Raw genomic sequence first — 18,901 nt, forward strand, 5'->3', positions numbered from 1 at the left:
TGGACGAACATTGCTGGAGGAGCTCAGCAGGTCAGGCAGCATCTGTGGAAATGATTAAGCAGTCGAAGTTTCAGGCCAACACCCTTCTTCAGGACTAATTAAATTATTAATCAAATGGGACAAAAGCAAGGCAAACATACTGTCATCAAACCAAACTCGGCTGTAGAGGCCAGCAGCAGGTGAACTGAGCGTTGAATGTCTCAGTGTCCCAAACTGAGCTGGTGTTCCCTTTCACCTCTCTTACCTCTCTTCTCCCCATTTCCACCTTGGCCCCATTCTGCTGTCATCACCAGGTATGAATATTCCGAGCCAGCCTGCTATTTTCCCCACTCCAGAAACTTAACCAAACCCTTTAATTTCTCCACAACTGGCCTTCTCTGGCCCCTCTTGGTCTGTGTTTCTTTTACTCTGCCGTGGGTGGGTGTGCTTTCAGTCACCTAGGCTCAGTCTACACTAATTGCTTTTCCCTAGTCCTCCTCACTTTTCAATCTCCACTTCATAAATCCACGTCTACGTTTTAGTTTTTGTTTTCCCATCTTCATTTGAAGGTCAATCCTTTGACGACACATCCCCCCCCACCCCCACATGAAGCGGTTTTCCCAAGCTTCTGCATTGTAGTTGCAACTTTGTAATGCTGTTGTAGAGTTTATTTGGGTAGACGTCAATGTTCCTTGCCCGTTGTTGTCGTGGGCTTTGAGAAGAGTGTATCCACTGCCACTGTGACACGACCCATGTAGCGTCACAGTCCTACCTGGGTTCTTGCAGAGTCATATAACACTGAAACAGACCCCTCCTCTCCATCCACACCACCCCTGGGGACCACCACCACCCACCTACTCAACAGGAGCAATTTACAGTGGTCAGTTAACCTACAAGTCTGTGTGTCTTTCAGAAGTGCGAGAACTGGTGGCTGCTTTTCTTTCGCTGCTACTTTTGGGCGATTTTTGAATCAGGGCGGCCTGCAGATAATGAGCACTGAGCTGAACTGCAATATGCCTTTTGATTTTGTGTTTTTGCTTGTTTTTTTCTGTTGTGGTTTGCACAATTTTTTCCCGTGGGGGGGGGGGGTTAATATTTGTCTCTGAGCAGGTTGGTTCAATGGTTCTTCGTTTTGTGTCTGTCTGTGGGAAGACGAATCTCGGGGTTGTATGCCACACATATACTTCGATAATAAATGTACTTTGAATCATGAAATCCTTGAAACTAGAGCACCCAGGCCAGGGGTTCACAACCCTTTTTATGCCATGGACCAATACCATCAAGCAAGGTGTCTGTGGACCCCAGGGTGGGAACCCCTGACCCAGGGAAAACCCACAAAGTCATGGGAAGAATGACCAAACGCGTATAGGTAGTGCTGGGGTTCAGGATCTATGGAGCTGTGCATTAAGAGTTGTAACCAACACATCGTGTGCTCTGAGGTAAATATCCATTCCTTACTTTGTTCGATCAATTGAAGTTCGCAAGTTGATGTGACGTCAATCCCAAAACCTCTGAGCTGTTTCCAGATGCTTTTCTCGTTATTGGCCAAAACTTCTCTTTTATTTAGTTCTGATCAGCTTGCTTCTCAGAGTGAGAGATGTGTATGGAGCTTCTTTGCAGCAGGCTCGGGCAGGGGCCTTGCCATTTGCAATGTATCTCAGTGAAAGAATGCTGAATTTCCATTAGTTTTAGCAGCTCCTCTCAAAAGCGGCCTGCATGTTCAGAGCTGCTTTAGTTGCTGCTGTCAGTCAGCTCCTTCAGGAAAAAAGAGTTGGTCAAGTATTTATACACAAATGAGTGCAACTTCCAGGGTTAGAATTCTGACACGCTGCACAATTGAAAGATTAGTTGTACTTGTACGGCCCCATTCCACGTTCTTAATGCAGTCCATGTCTTCTCCAAATTCTGGCAATTTGTACCCTAAAATCAATTTCTGTTTCAGTGAAATGATTTAATCTTTTATTTTCCGAATGTGACATCTTTCCCAATATCTATCTTAAAGACAGATCTGCTATCTGTTATTTCTGGGAATTTTCCACGTTTTGGATTGTGGTATAAATGGTGGCGGTTAGTTTCACTGTTTGACTAGGTAGTTTGTTTTGTGTATCTCTGTGCTTCTGTTTGAGGATGGAATGACGGCCAAAGTTCTGACACAACTTCCTGCTCTTCAGATTAGCGCAACATTAATATCCACCTGCATATTTAATCTCTATCCTGTTGTGACGGAAACTGGGTCTGAGAAATGTGATTAGTTAATTGTACTTAACTAATAATGGTTATGCGATAACTATTAAGCAGTAACACATTCTTGGGGGCTGGTAATGTTGTAAAATCTCTGACGTGTTACAGACCCAACTTTATCTCTCTGGCTAATTTAAAAAAATACACTTGTTAATAATGACAATGGAACTCACCAAATTGTTGCGACCATTCACCTGCTTTACTGTTGTTCTATAGGAAAGGAAATCTGATGATGGAATTCTAAAACAAACTCTGACTTGGAACCCGTGTAACTGACCAAAACATTAACTGTATCACCTTCCACAGATGCTCCCTGAGCTGCTGAATTTTTCTCTGCATTTTCTGTTCTTATTTCAATCTGCCATTGTTGCCTAGTCCCACCAGCGTAATTGACTTCTTAAGGGTAAATAATGCATTGTCAGCATCCCATGTACAAATAAGTCAAAGGATGCCAATTTTAGGCTGATTTCATAGGGGGTGCGCATTCAGATGGCTCCAGGGGTTATTGAAGAAGTCTTAGTGAGGTTTCTGTAATCTTCAGAATACCTTGTCGAGATTTGTTCAGTGCCTAAGGAGGTGAAATAAACAAAGTGCCTGAGTCTTTTGTCATCTCCATTTTGTACTTCTCATTATTATCTTCATTGCTTTAATATTGGGGAAGGTCTGATGAAGCTTCTGGAAAAATGAGAGATTTAAATGGATTAAATAAAAGAGATGTATTTTACAGTGGTAGGTTTGATGGAACGGAGATGGTTGGCAGCCAGTGTCCTGTAACCCTCCATCAGGGGGACATCACTGATGTGCTCCCTTAAGATCTCATTGCTTTTGGATGGTCAGTTATACAATTGCTGTTGACTTTGATCTTCAGATCCCCATTAACACCAGTACTAGCATCATCAAAAACACCTGCAATTTAGACTCCAGGAGACTGCACTCCTTACTCTGTGACCGCTGGTCTATACTGGCTCTTGCACTAACAATGTTACAATTATAAAACACTCAAGTCTCTCCATGGCCTTGGCTCTTACAGACTCCATAACCTCCAGCAGCCTGTATGCCACTCTTTTAGTGCTCTGCAATCTTATCCATAAACCTCCCTGTCTCTTTCTTCTTTTAAGATGCTCCTTAAAACACCTCCCGTCAACCAAGCTTATGATCATTGGTCTTTGGTGAATCAACTGGGAACATCTAATTGTGTCAATCAAAGGAACAATGTAATTAGTAGTCGATATTATTGGTGTAGGCATTGTTAATGCACTCAGTGAATTTTACAGTTGGGTTTTGGATCTCCTTAGTTTAATATCTAGAAAAATGACCTGGAGCTTTGAACTACTGTTAGAAGGGTTAAATTACAGGTGACATGAAGCCAATGAATTGATTAGACACCGTTCACCACCATCATCCCCTCAGTACTTCAAAACCTGAGCCTCTGCAACTGCATGCTTGAATTCCTCGTCATAGACCCAGTTAGTGCAGATTGGAAACAACATTTCCTCACTGACAATCAATGCAGGTACACCTCTTGGATGCCTGCTTAGCCACTGTTCTACACTCTCAACACCATGAATGTGCGGCTAGGCATTCTACAAATTCTGCAATAGGACAACTGTTTCTGGTCAGAATCTCAGATGGTGATGAGGAAGCATACAGGAGGGAGATAGATCAGCTAGCTGAGTTTGTCATAGCAACTCAATGTCATTAAAACAAAGGAATTGATTGTGAGCTTCAGGAAGGGGAGGGCGAGGAAACACACACCAGTCCTCATCGAGGGATCAGCACTGGAAAGGGTGAGCAGTTTCACGTTCCTGGGTGTCAACATCTCTGAAGGTCTATCGTGGGCCCAACGTATTGATGCAATTACAAAGAAAACATTGCAATAGCTATATTTCTTCAGGAGTTTGAGAAGATCTCGTACATCACAGAAGACTAGCAAACTTCTACAGATGGACTTTATTTGCATCACCATTTGGTATAGAGGTGCCAATGCACAGGATCAGACAAAGCTGCAGAGTGTGGTAAACTCGGGCAGCTCCATCATGGGTGGTAGCCTCGCTGCTCTCGAGGACATCTTAAAAAAGTGATGCCACAAAGTAAGTGGCATCTGTCATTAAGGACCCTCACCAGCCAGGGCATGTCGTCCTCTCCTTATTATCATCAGGGAGGAGGTAAACACTGGACTCAACAGCTTCTTCCCCTCTGTCACCAGATTTCTGAATGGTCTACGATCACTACCTCACTATTTTACTCTTTCTGCACTACTTATTTATTTTTTTTAATATTTCTTAATATACAGTAACTTGTAGTACTTTTTATGTACTACACTGTACTGCTGCCACAAAACAACAAAGTTCTCGACGTTCGCCTGTGATAATAAACCTGATTCTGGTTCTCCCAAGTTGAACAGGTTAAGATTCAGGTGGACTGGAACTTATTAGGATTTGGGCAGGCAGGAGGCAAATGGGGTCAAAAACAAAATCCAGGAGTGATCGTTATTTAAAATGGAAAGTGTACATGGAAAACGTGGGTCAAGGGAGCCTGATTAATGATTAGCTGAAGCTGTCACAAGCTGTAATGACAAAAACTGATCAGATGATGGGATGAACTGAAAGGTGAACGGTTAGCTGAAATAACAGTGGCGATCGTCCACTTTATAAATGGACGGTCAGCTGCAATTGGAATTCTGGCTGAGTTGTGACTGGAAGTACGAAGGGATTTAAACGTTAATGGAAAATGACAGATGGAGCACCCAGGTTAACCGAAGAGATGGAAGTCCTGAGCTTCGTGGACTGCAGGAGAGATTGCAAGGTGATCCATTTGTTGTATTTGGGCTTCTAAAAGGAGTTAATTGGAAATGAATCCGCGTTATGAATTCAGTGGGTGAATGATCAGTGGGACAGGTACGGTGGAAATGGTGATATTTTATCTGGACAGGCTTTGCAGTGTAGCAGTTGGCACGACTCTTTCAGAGCCAGTAATCACCAAATGAGGTTCAATTCCTGCCACTGTCTGTCAGGAGACTGTACGTTCTGCAGTTGATTGGTTTTCATCCAGGTGCCCCGTTCCAAGGAGATGTATGGTTCAGGGTTAGTAAGCTGCAGGCATGCCATGTTGTGCCGGAGGAATGGCAACGCTTGCGGTCTGCCCCCAGTACATATTCAGTTGGGTGTTGAAGCAAACGACACATTTCACTGTATGTTTTAATGTACATTTGTCAAATACAGCTAAACTTCTCCTCCTTTAATATCATGGGTTACTATAGATGGCTTTGCTGCAATCCAAACTATGCTTGGGATAAGAGTTAGCATTTGATCACTGGACAAAGTACTTCCCTTTCAAATAGTTCACATTGGGTTAAACTCGGGATAAGAGTTAGCATTTGATCACTGGACAAAGTACTTTCCTTTCAACTGGTTCACATTGGGTTAAACTTGGGATAAGAGTTAGCTTTTGATCACTGGACAAAGTACTTCCCTTTCAAATAGTTCACATTGGGTTAAACTCGGGATAAGAGTTAGCATTTGATCACTGGACAAAAAGCTTTGCTTTTCACTGGTTCACATTGGGTTAAAATCACATTGGGTTAAACTCGGGATAAGAGTTGGCATTTGATCACTGGACAAAATGCTTTCCTTTCCACTGGTTCACATTGGGTTAAACTTGCTTTGGATAAATTCAAACAGATTTATTGCAATGATTAGTCAACAGCTCCATTATCCATTATATTAGGTGGCAATCGAGAAGAAACATTGTCTAATCATTCCTGTGCTCACTTGAATGTAAACCTAAACAGTGTCTGCATTATTTCACTTTACTTTAACCATTCAGCTAAGTTTCGGTCCCACAGTTACTATCACTAACAAGCACCTTCCCCATTGCCTTTTTTTTTTAAAACCGAGGATCACAACAGGCCCTGCTCTCAGCCCAAAATGTCAACTGCTTATGCGTTCCCGACGTACAAACTCCTGATAGACAGCGGTGGGAGCTGAGCCTCAGTTGGTGATCACTGGCACTGTGGGTGATCACTGCGCCAGCCGCTACACTGAAAGGCCTATTCGGGTGGATTATCACCGTTTCCACCCCACTTGACCGGCTGAGTTCCTCCCGCATTTTGTGGGTGTCACGATGGATTTCCAGCACCTGTTTATGGTTTGCTGCTCTCACGCGTCTGCTGGTGTGAGACGTAGCTGGTGGGTTGAGTGGGGTGAATACAGAGATAGTGGTGGTGTGTAGATCACTCTATGCAGGTAGTTCTGGGTGTGGATCTGCAAAACAATCTGGTGCTGTTGTGTGAAACTGAGAGTATGTTGGAGATGGTGTTTTGCTGGATTTAAAAAAGCATGGAGGCTAGTGTTAGTGTATGCATTTAAAAATGTGTGGAGTGTTACCTATAGGACATAGAACAGTACAGCACAGAACAGGCCATTCGGCCCATGGTGTTGTGCTGAACCAGCTAAAAAACAAATCAAAAACACCCAAGTACTAGTCCCTCCTACCTACACAATGTCCATATCCCTCCAACTTCCTTACTCCTTGTGCCTATCCAAGCATCTCTTAAAAGCCTCTAATGTATTTGCCTCCACCACCATACCAGGCATCTACCATTCTCTGAGTAAAAACCCACCCCTCACGTCCCCTGTGAACCTACCCCCTCTCACCTTCAATGCATGCCCTCTGGTATTTCAGGATATTACAACATGCAAGTACATGGATCAGTTGCTACTGTGTGGAGCTTAGTAACTCTGAGGATTCTGTCCTCTCCGAGCGTGCGAGGGTAATGTTTTCTTTGCCTTGGGTTAGGTGTCCTGTGCACGACCACAAAGAGGGTAGCAATGGTGCAGTGTCAGAAAGTGTGCTGGAGGCATTAGGAAAACACAGTGACTTGTGCAGGCAAGGTCAGAGTGTCTCCACAGAGCAGAGAGCATTCTATTTCAGTGTTGTTTAGAAGCAGCTGCAATAATCCCCCCACCCACCCTCCCCTTGCAATGGGAACAGCTGAAGATCAACCCCTTCTCACGGGGGTGGGGGGGGGGTGGCGTGCGCTCGCTGATTTAACTGTTGGAGCGCCAGGCCCTTTTAGGGGATGCCAAGTGCACAACGTATTTCAGTGTATCTGGGGCATCACAATAACGGTTGGCATGATGCTATTACAGTGCGGAGGGTCAGAGTTGAGAGTTCAATCCCAGCATCGTCTGTAAGAAGTCCCTGTGCATCCTCTCTGTGAAATGCGTGGGTTACCCTGGGTGCTCCAGCTTCCTCCCATGGTCCAAGGACGTACCAGGTAAGTTAACTGGTCATTGTAAACTGTCCCATGGTTAGATTAGGGTTAAATTAGGGTTGTCGGGTACGGCTGGGACAGTGCAGGGACGGATGGACCTATTCTGCACTGTATCTATAAATAAATAAATATTTTATAATAAAATAAATATTTTTGTCATCTGACAGTTATTGTGGTGTCCACTTCGCTGTCCATTGCCTCAGAATAGTATTTGTAAAACAGTAAAAACGACACACTCTCACTTAGACTAACCTGGTCCTTTTCGTGATGGTAGATATCCCAAAGTAGTCAGACAGGGCCTGTTTCTGTGTCGGCTGCTCTTCGGCCCATCAGGTCAGTGCTGACCATCAAGCACTTATCTCCACAAACCCTGTTTAATGCTCCCCGCCCTCCTGTCAACTCCCCCACCCCTCAGATTCTACCCCTCACCTGCACACCGGGGTCAACTTGAACTGGCCGTTTGACGTGCCGACCCTTTGGGATGCAGGAGGGAGAATGTGTGAGCGGGGAACGGGAGGTCACGGTCAGTGTCAGGGTCAGGAATGGGGCTGGACTACTGGAGCTGTGAGCCAGCTGCACCTCAATGCCACACCATTGAAATACTTTTGAAGTGTGGTCACTACCCCAGCTTGTGCAGAGCAAGCTCTCACAGTCCGTAACCTGAAGTCAACTTGATAACCTTTACAGATCCTCCACAGCTTACGAGCACCTGACTTACTGTGTATACGGCTCCTGCGTATGAGCGAGTGTGGGGGACCGGAGGGATGGATTTGCTGGCTGCTGTGGGAACTTACAAACGTAGTTGGCGGCCATATTTTTGACTTTGGAGCTGTTACCCTGCCAATCTGATGGGGGTGGGGGGGGTGGGTGACCTGCACTCTCTGTTGTAGAACAAATATTGACAGGGTTATTCAGTAATACATACATGCATGATAACAGGTGGAAGTCACTCGGTCTCTTAAACTTACTCTGCCCTTGAACAAAGTATTGGTTGATGGGATTACAACTGACCCTCCATAGTAGCTTTCACCACCTTGTCTCTCTCAAATGTTTTCACCTCTGTCTTTGGGGGAAAAAAAATCGAAGTTTCTGGTTGTACCGCTCTTTGGGATAGAGACCCTTCTCTCTTAATTAAATGGTCCCTTATTTTTTCTTGAATTGTTTCCCCCCCCCCGTTCTCAATTCTCCCAAAAGAATCAAATCAAATCTGTCAAGGCCCTTTGACCTTTTGTACGTTTCAGTGGTCACCCCCCCCCCACTCTTCCGAACTCCATTGGATACAAGTCTAGCCTGTCCAAGTTATTCTCCAAAGATGAACATCTGATCCCAAGTGCTTGTCAAGTCAACCTTTTATGGACTGCTTCCAACGCAGTCAAATACAAAGGCCCATTCCGTACACAGTTCCAATGTATTCGTACCACTGTCTTCTAAAGAATAATTAGACCTTAAGATACATGAGCAGAATTAGGCCATTTGGCCGATCGACTCTGCTGTGTCATTTCATCATGACTGATCCATTTCTCTCTCACCCGCAATCTCCTCCTTTCTCCCCATATCCCATCATGCCCTGACTAATCAAGAATCTATTAACATCTGCCTTAAATATACTTAATGACTTGACCTCCGCAGCCGCCTGTGGCTACAAATTCCACAGATTCATCACTCTCTGGCTAAAGAAATTCTTCCTCGTCTCCATTCTAGAAGGACACCCGTCTATTTTGAGGCTGTGTCCCCTGGGCTTAGACTCCCCCACCATAGGAAACATGCTCTCCACATCATCTGTTGTGGCCTTTCACCATTTGATAGAATGAGGTCCCCCATCATTCTTCTGAATTCCAGTGAGTAGAGGTCCAGAGCCATCAAACACTCTTCATATGACAAGCCTTTCAATCCCAGAATCATTTTTGTGAATTGAGTTACATGTTTTCATGAACAGATAAAGGCTCTCAGTCCAACATGTCCATGCCAAATAAGGTACCTTTCTGAGCTAGTCCCATTGCCTACATTTGGGACCATATCCCTCTGAAACATTCGTATTCAGATACCTGTCTAAATGATTTTTAAACATTTTAATTGTTCCCTGGGTGGTGGGGTAGAGATGCGTCTCTACCAAAGGAATTGTAAGGTGCTCCTTCCCTCTACTAGCCTGCAGATCACTCCTGGGCAAGCCTTAGCCCACTTATCTGGGTCCCATGAAGCTATGGGAGCAGGTGGTGGACACTCTGAAGAGCGTCGATAATAGCTAGCTGCCCCCCGTTTTGTAAAGACACTGCCCAGAGGAAAGCAATGGCAAACCACTTCTGTAGAAAAATTTGCCAAGAACAATCATGGTCATGGATAAGACCATGATCGCCCACGTCATACAACATGGCGCATAATGATGATGTCATATGACACGGCACAAGATGATGATGATGACTTGTACCTGCCACTACTGCTTCCACTGGCAGCTCATTTCATATACCTGTCTTTGAAACTTGCTTATTGGATTTGGATAACAACATTCAACTATTGCAACCCGCGATGGCCAAGATTCAGTGTGATGTCCCATCCGAAGAGTTTAGTACCTCGGACTTTTGACACACTATCCAGCAGTCCATAAAAGGTTGATTCGACCTTTTTTTTGGAATCAGTAGATTGTATTTGGAGAAGAAGTTGGACAGGGTAGACTTGTATCCAATGGAGTTCTGAAGAATGAGAGCAGACTTCACTGAAATGTGCTGAAGGGTCTTGACAGGTTCAATTTTGGACATCCAGTCACTGAGTATTTTAAAGTGGACCAAAGAGAAAGGTTTTGGTGATAGAAAACGACTCAGAGTTGAAAGATTGGCCATAATCTCATTGAATGGTGAAGCAGACACCAAGGGGTGGCGGGCCAGCGCCAACCTCCTGCGTTCATGTCGCATAGGCATCAAACTGCTGCCATGTGACTGAGACCAAAGTGCAACTGCCTAATCTCTACAGGTCCTTGGGGCCAAGGTTAAATAATTTACTAAAAAGGCACTTCTTAGCCATGGTGACTACAATCTCTCATTAAAAACACTGCCTCATTAATGGTTAAATGTAGACATTTATTCACCCAAGCTGCTGCCAGGTTCTGACGTTGTGGCCCAGATCTGTGCAGATGTGAGGAGATGAGTGGCTTTGCTCTAAAGTATCTGTGTAAACTCCAGTGGGTATTTTTTTGGGGTTACCTTTGACCATGTCAGATTCACCGCAAATACTAGGCTGCAGCCACAGAGGGCTGTCTTGTCTTTAGAGTCAGTATTTTAAATGACAGTTCCAATTGAATGCATTCCTGGAAGTTCTGGCTCTGCAGGTCAGTCCTTGCAATGCCCCACCTTCCTACAGCCAATCAGAAAGTGAGAGGAGACTGGGTGAATTCTAACCTCTGACCTTGTAGCATCATGTATACCAACAACCTCTGATGTTGTTAAGATTGATGAAAATAAATGTTCAGAAGGTTCAATTATTTTATTACTACTTTGACTTCTGTCCTCAATGGTTTGCAGCAGATTAGCCGTCAATTTCTGGAAACACAATCTTGGAGAGCTAGTGACTTGGGTATACAGACACGGTCAATGGCAAGTTGTGAATCCATGTTTCACAGGGCAGCTGGCCAGATACGAGAGGCCTGTGGCATTAGCAGGGGTATGGTCGCATGGTTGTTCAATTACTGCACTGGAGCCGGGCGCCTGAGGAATTTAAATTGTCATCATTCTGGAAACTTGCATTTTTCATTAAAAACTACAGAGCCACCAGAGGTGTTGATAAAAATCGTTCCTTATTCACACCTGTCCTTCAAGAGAGGAAATCTGACCTCCTGGCCCACACAGGCCACCAGGGTGGTTGATTCCTAATTCATCTTGAGGCAAAGGTGGCACTTAACAATAAGCAGTAAATATTAGCATCGGTTTATTATTGTCACATGTAGCAAGATACAGGGAAAAGTTTGTCTTGCTTGCTGTTATGCAGAGCAAATTATTACATAGTGCATTGAGGTAGAACAAGGTAAAACAATAACAATGTAGGTAAAGTGCAAATGCTGCCAAAAAAGTGCAGTGCTGGTAACTGATGAAGTGCCAAATCATAACAAGGTAGATTGTGAGAGTCCATCTTGTGATACAAGATCCTACAAGAGGTCCTTGCCAGTGTGAACCACAAATAATTTTTTTTAAAAAGTAGAGTTTGCAGTAGTAAGGTACAGCCTCTGTGACGGCGAGCACTCAGTAAGCACACTCACGCACACATACGCACTGCCTTGTCATCGCGTTGAGTGCACACGCTTCAACGTCTTCCCTGCTATCTTCTCATAATGGGTCCTAAAGTGAGCTGATGTGCTCCTGTTGGCTCTGTGGTGCCTTTCCTGCCATATACAGCAAAATATTCCATTTCTTTAGTGATGGAGATGTGTAAACGTGACTACGTTGTTTGTATACTCTGTTTAAGATAGATACTTCTGTTTATTTTGTAATATGATTGTAACAACGTTGTGGGGTGCATCATATTCTGATTCATGTGCAGTCTTCAGTTAACTTTATTGGTAATTAAAGATGGTATGTCCTGGTGCCTAATAAACAGGGCTCATCACTCTCAGTGAGGGAGAGAGATCAGGGCTGCACTGGACAAAGTATGGAGCTATTATTGTGTTTACTGGTAGAAATCTTTTTCTGAAATTTGGCGGTTCTCTTTTCACTAATTCTTGTAAGTTTGATTTTTGACGCACTGAATAAACACCTTTGCACTAAAGTGCTAAGCGACTCCAGCAGTTATTTTTTTTGGTCAAAACTCACGTATCTAAACAGCCGCTTATGCCTTTCAACAACTAACATCATGCAAGGGAAGTTGTCCAAATCTACGGTATGGTGAACTACAGTATAAATTAGACACAAGCAGTCCAAATGAGCTGTGCCTCATTGTTAGCCCAGAATAAAGCACACACCCTTGTTTTGAAGCTTTTTGAGTTCTTGTTGTGACAGTAATTACTCACACTTGCAGCCCTGCACAATGCACAGGCTGGGATGCGTTGCACAACGCTTCCAGTGGTTGTGATCTGTGACCCCATACTGAGAAATGACGTGCAGAAAGGAGGATTGAGAAAGGCGATAAGGAGGCAAGAAGTTTGAACTGAGGCCTGAACTGTTCATTGTCCTATGGCTAATGAAAGAGCCACAAAATAGATGTGTTCCTGGAGAATGTCTAGTTGAGTGAGATTTCACAGATCAGTGGACTGTAAGAACATTTTGGTGTGATGTATGCCCACTGGTGGAGAATGGCACTGTTTACTATAGCTGGGACACAAGAGACTGCAGATGTTAGGAACCTGGAGGAAATGCGGCAGATCAGGCAACGGCTGTTGGGAGAAATGGCTTGTTGCCATTTCAGGTCGAGGTCCCCTAGCAGTTTCTGCCTACTTCTCCACAGATGCTGCCCGACCAGCTGAGTTCGTCCAGCTCCAGTCATCATTATGGGCGTGCTGTGGGCGATCGTGGTTTCATGACCGTGGTTGTTCTTGGTAAATTTTTTTTTACAGAAGTGGATTGCTATTATCTATACTCTAAAGAGATTGCCTGCCTGGCATCAGTGGTTGCATAACCAGGACGTGATGTGCACCAGCTGCTCATATGACCATCCACCACCTGATCCCATGGCTTCTTTTGACCTTGATCAGGGGCTAAGCAGGTGCTACACCTTGCCCAAGGTGACCTGCAGGCTAGCGGAGGGAAGGAGCACCTTACACCTCCTTTGGTAGAGACAAATTTCCGCCCTGTCCATGCATCCAGAAATAGTTTAAGCAGTTGAAAATGAGCATGACAAAGATCTGATCATGCTTTAAATCAGGGGCCCCCAACCTTTTTTGCACTGCGGACTAGTTTAATATTGACCATATTCTTGCGGACCGGCCGACCGGGGGTGGGGGGGGTGCGGGGTAGGATTGCTAATTTTCTCACTTGTGTTTACCCCGAGAAAGACTACCATGACCATGAAGCCTTGCACGGGCACCTGTGTGCGCATGCGTGTACGTGCCGATTTTTTTTTCTACAAATCGGTTTTGGCAATTCTGTTCAGTGAAACTACACTGTACATACATTATTTCTACTTTATATAGGCTGTGTATTTATCATATCATTAATGCTTTTACTATATGTTAGTGTTATTTTAGGTTTTATGTGTTGTTTGGTATGATTTGGTAGGTTATTTTTTGGGTCTGGGAATGCTCAAAAATTTTTCCCATATAAATTAATGGTAATTGCTTCTTTGCTTCACGTCATTTCGGCACGAAAGGTTTCATAGGAACGCTCTACCTTAGCGGGGGAAATACGGGACAAGGGCAGTCCCGTATGGGACAAACCAATTTAGTCCAACATACGGGATGTCCCGGCTAAAACCGTTGGCAACCCTAGTGGAGGGGAGGTGTTAATCACGACCGGAATATAGGTGATAAGTCAACTATAAGTCACTTATAAGTGGCTAATACACTCAATTTCATTTCTAAAAAGGCTTATCTAACAGAACACACAGCGCATATTTTTCTCGCATGAGTATAGTGATAGTCACTTATAAATCAATAGCGTCATAATATTTTAAGCAATGTTTGGATATTAAACACACGGCACATATTTTCCCCGTACGAACATATAAAATCATTGCAACACACCAGTATCGCTGAATCAGTGGGAGCCCTGGGTTTGTTTCTCTGTAGCAAGATGGTCCTATCGAGGGGTGATGGGAGACAGCGATACTCGAAGGGGGTTCCTTATGTCCAATCTATTCTGCAATTTAGTTTTCGTTGCATTCATTGCAGAAAACCCTGCTTTGCAGAGATATGTTAGAACGCTTTCAGTGCTTTCGTGGCTATCTCAGGATATTTAGCCTTGACTTTGATCCAGAATGCCGGCAGAGGTGTTATGTCAAACGTACTTTTCAGCCCGCCGTCATTTGCAAGCTTGAGGAGTTGATCTCCTTCCCGCGCTGACATGGATGACGTGTGGGTAATGACCTCGCGTGCGTTCAAGCTCAACAGTGGGTGTGACAGGGAATGAGGAAAGGTGCAGCTGACTCATATCACCAAATCATATCGTTTCCTCGCGGCCGGGTAGCTCATGCTTTGCGGCCCGGCACCGGTCCGCAGCCCGGTAGCACAGGCTTTGCGGCCTGGTGGTTGAGGATCACTGGTTTAAATTGAGCAGTTACGGGTGTTGCCCCTCTTTGACCTTGTGATGTCCTTGTGAGTTTTACAACCAACCAAAGGTTGTGACTTGGATTATGTGGCAGAGAGCTAGCGTAAATTCCCACAAAGAGACAAAGGATAGTGACAAGATTGTCTGATTAAGGGCTAAACTTCGACTCGGACACTGGAGATGACTTCCTGTCAAAATGATGACATGACAAGATAGGAAAGGCTACAGGTTAATACCTCATCTGTAACACATCACCACTGACAGAGCTGCGCTTCCTCAGAAAATCAGACAAGATGTCCTTTGCTAGAGTCCTCAATGAGACTAATGACTGCAGACTCATTGGTCGACGTGGTACACATTGAACCAGCCACAGTATGTTCAATGAATTTTGACAGAACGAATGTGCGTTGCATTTGCAAGTGTTGATTGTAGCTCTGAAGGTGATATGTCTATTGTGTGTATGCGTGGAAGCTAGAGCTTTGAGTTTATAACCAAAAAAAAGTGGTCTGCTCAAGTTCACATCCAAGCAACCTCTAGCACCTAATGAACCTTTCACATGAAGTGGCTTGGTCTTAGAAACCTCAAGCAGAGTTTATCATCACCGTTGTAGCAGAGTCTTTACCTTACCTAGAACTTGAAATGTGTTCCCCAGTGTATGTCGAAGCTGTGCAGCCCCGGAGGGCTTTGGCCTGTCATCAGTTAGTATGGTGGGCTGTATAGTAGGAAGGCTGCCCTCACTTTCAGGTCCCTGGAAGGTGGGCAGGGTTCGTGGGAGTGAGATGTCAAGAGACCGCAGGTGATCTGGATCAACAAGCGATTTGCTGGAGGAGCTCAGCGACTGTTTGACGGGTGGGGGAGGAATTGTCAACGTTTTAAATCCCGATATTTGGACCTGAAATGACAGTTCCCTTTCTCCCGTAGATGCCGCTCACTGTACTGGGTACCTCCAGCAGATTGTTTTGTGGCAGTGAGGACAGGAAATAGAGTCAGGAAGTAGTAGCGCCTTCTGGAAAATTCTCTTTGTCGCCCTTGGAGTCACAGTTTAACCCCACACAAGAGAAGGGACAGTTCAGTCGTCAAAGACAAGCCACTGAAACCTGGGGAATGAAGTGGGGAAGAAGGTGAGATCTCTGCCAGCAGCTTTGCTGGGATAAATTGACAGTTGAGCTGACTGAGTCAACACACACAGAGGTTAATTTTCTGGCCCAGCTAGTGCACTTTGGCTTGTCTCCCACGTACAGCTACAATCGCCTCAAACACAGGCTACTTTTGCTATTTGAGGATTAATTCATCAGTTTTTAATCTGAGCCGTGGAATGTTGTCTTTCAGTGGTAGTCCCTGCACTGGTCCACCTGGTCGTGGGGCAGTGTACAGAGATTTTTTTTTTGCTGGCATATCTGTTTTGTTGAACAGCCAAATAATGTAGTTAAAAGGTCATAATTACAGTTATCCCTTCTTTTTGTTTCTCTGGAAATTGCCTTGAATAGAATGCAGCCAGACTGGTTTACCATTTCCTCTTACAGGCAATGAGCCAACCTTCAAGCAGTTAACTACCAAAATCAGTCCTGGGGCGGCTGCTCAGGCAATTACGCACAACAGCCCAGTGATTAATGGCGCCTAGGTGTGCAGTTCTACAGCACAGCTCCTGCTTCCCTGTTTCAAACCGCTAAAGCTTTGGCGATTTTTTGTCAGTTGTTTCTTAGTTTGAAACTTTTGTTTGATCTTTGCCTGTTTCTGGGTCATTCTGCGGCAGATGAAGTTTGGGCCAGGGTTTCTACCTCTCTTTTGCGTGTTCAAATTCTCTCAGTGCCATCTAAATAAACTGGTACAGCACAGTGACAGAAACTTATCCAAGAAACTTTGCACCTCAAAGAACCATCTTCCTTGGGACATTGCCATGTGGTTGTTAGCTCTTTTTCTGTTAGCCCAGATGGGCTGAATCCTCCCACTTGTTGAGTTTTGTACAGAAGTTAATTATGACTCATGACTCCTTCCCCTGTCTCGCATAACAGCTGGTGATGTTTCCTTGGAATAAAGATGAGACTTTGCATCATTGTTATAGTTGTGGAGTAGCACAAAGTAACCTCAGACATCAACAAAAAAAACTTAAACACGAGGCGTATTCTTCAATGAGCACAGTGGTTGTCCATTGCGGCTTTATCCAGTGTAAGAGCTTTCGCCACTGAAAGAAGAATATGACCTTCCTCGGGGGGGTTGGGGTTGACTGGTGAGAGAGACAGAGAGAAAACCTTTATCTTTCAAAATAAGTAAATGTAGATTAAGACATTTGAAATGAGGTTCAAGCCAACACCAAAGATCTAATCCATCAGGAAGGAGGTACAGGAGCCTTAGGACCCACAACACCAAGTTCACAGTCCACAACGTCAACCATCAGGCTCCTTCACTCTGAATAGATCCCACACCCTGTAGGTTCATTTTGAAGGACTCTACAACTCATGTTCTCAGTACTATTTATTTCGTATTTGCACTGTTTAATTATCTTCTTTTGCAAAATAGTTGTTTCTCAGTCTTACGTCTGTAGTTTTTCACTGATTCTATTGTATTTTTTTTATTGTGAATGCCTGCAAGAAAATAAATCTCAAGGTAGTATAAGGTGACATATAGAATATAGGACATAGACATCTATAGCACATTATAGGCCCTTCAGCCCACAATGTTGTGCCGACCATGTAACCTACTCTAGAAACTGCCTAGAATTTCCCTACTGCATAGCTCTCTATTTTTCTAACTTCCGTGTACCTATTTAAGGGTCTTTTAAAAGACCCTAATGTATCCGCCTCTACCACCGTCACCAGCAGTACATTCCACACAGCCATCATTCTCTGTGTGAGAAAACTTACCCCTGACATCTCCTCTGCACCTACTTCCAAACGCCTTAAAACTATGCCCCCTCATTTAAGCCCTGGAAAAAAGCCTCTGGCTATCAACATGATCAATGCCTCTCATTATCTTATACACCTATAGATATATACTTAGTTTGAACTTTGAACTGATATCACCCAACAAACAGAAGGAACCTTTCTTGGAATATTGGCCAATGGTTTTATGTGGCAAGAGCTGATGAGCTGGTCTTTCAAAAAACCATAATACTTAGGAGCAGAATTAGGCCATTCAGTCCATCGAGTCTGCTCCACCATTCCATCATGGTTGATCCCGGATCCCACTCAACCCCGTACACCTGCCATCTCGCCATTTCCTTTGATGCCCTGATGGATCAGGAAATGATCAACTTCCACCTTAAATATACCTACAGACTTGGCCTCCACCACAATCTGTGGCACAGATTCACCACTCTCTGCTTAAAAAAAAGTCGTCCGTACCTCTAAAATGTTGCTCCTCAATCTTGAGCATTTGCCCTCTAGTTCTAGATACTCCCATCATAGGAAACATCCCCTCCACATCCACCCTAACTAGTCCTTTCAACATTTGGTAGGTTTTAATGAAATCCCCTTGTATTCTTCAAAATTCCAGTGAGTACAGGCCAAAAGCAGCCAGGCGCTCCTCATGTTAACCCCTTCATTCCTGGAATCATCCTCATGAACCACCTCTGGACTCTCTCCAATGACAACAAATCCTTTCTGAAATATGGGGCCCAAAATCGTTGACAGTACTCCAAGTGCGGCCTGACTAGTGTCTTATAAAGCCTCAGCATTATCTCCTTGCTTTTATTTTCTATTCCCCTTGAAATAAATGTCAGTATTGTATTTGCCGCCTTTACCACAGATTCAACCTGTAAGTTAACCTTCTGGGACTCCTAAGTACCTCTGCACCTCTGATGTTTGAACCTTCTCCCCATTTAGATAATGGTCCGTACAATTGTTCCTTTTAGCAAAATGCATTATCGTACATTTCCCAAAACAGTGTTCCATCTGCCACTTTTTTCCCACTCTTCCAATCTGACTTAAGTCCTGCTGCAATCGCATTGCTTCCTCAGCACTACCTACCCCTCCACCTATCTTTGTATCAACCGCAAACCTTGCCACCAAGCAACCTTCCCCGCATGCCTGAAGAGCCTTCACACCACTCAAAGCATGTAGTGCACAGGAAGGCACTTCAACGTTATGTGTCAATAAGAACAAATGCAATGTGACTGGGAATGCTTTCTGAGCAGCTGTGCTGCGAAGCTTTTGTGATGGTATTGGGTTCCCGGTCTGCAAAGCCCTAAACTCGAAAGAAGATTTTAAGCCCTTTGTGCTATAGTGTA

General features: G+C 44.3%; 1 protein-coding gene across 8 annotated transcripts in view; it reads left to right on the forward strand.

Moving 5' to 3' along the window:
- LOC134344223 (transcriptional enhancer factor TEF-5-like) overlaps nucleotides 1-18,901 on the forward strand; it is a 322,867-nt gene that overhangs the window by 163,995 nt on the left and 139,971 nt on the right. For 4 of the 8 annotated variants that reach the window (XM_063043658.1, XM_063043661.1, XM_063043659.1 and 1 more), the window contains exon 1: nucleotides 4,562-5,025. The exons of the other annotated variants lie outside the window; for them this stretch is intronic. In XM_063043658.1, coding sequence (XP_062899728.1) covers nucleotides 4,944-5,025 — 82 coding nt within the window. In that variant the 5' untranslated portion in view covers nucleotides 4,562-4,943. Of the gene's footprint in view, nucleotides 1-4,561; nucleotides 5,026-18,901 lie in introns of those variants that run through there. 8 annotated transcript variants of the gene reach the window in all.

The sequence above is a fragment of the Mobula hypostoma genome, chromosome 3, assembly GCF_963921235.1.
Source record: "Mobula hypostoma chromosome 3, sMobHyp1.1, whole genome shotgun sequence".
In the NCBI taxonomy this organism is placed as follows: domain Eukaryota; kingdom Metazoa; phylum Chordata; class Chondrichthyes; order Myliobatiformes; family Myliobatidae; genus Mobula; species Mobula hypostoma.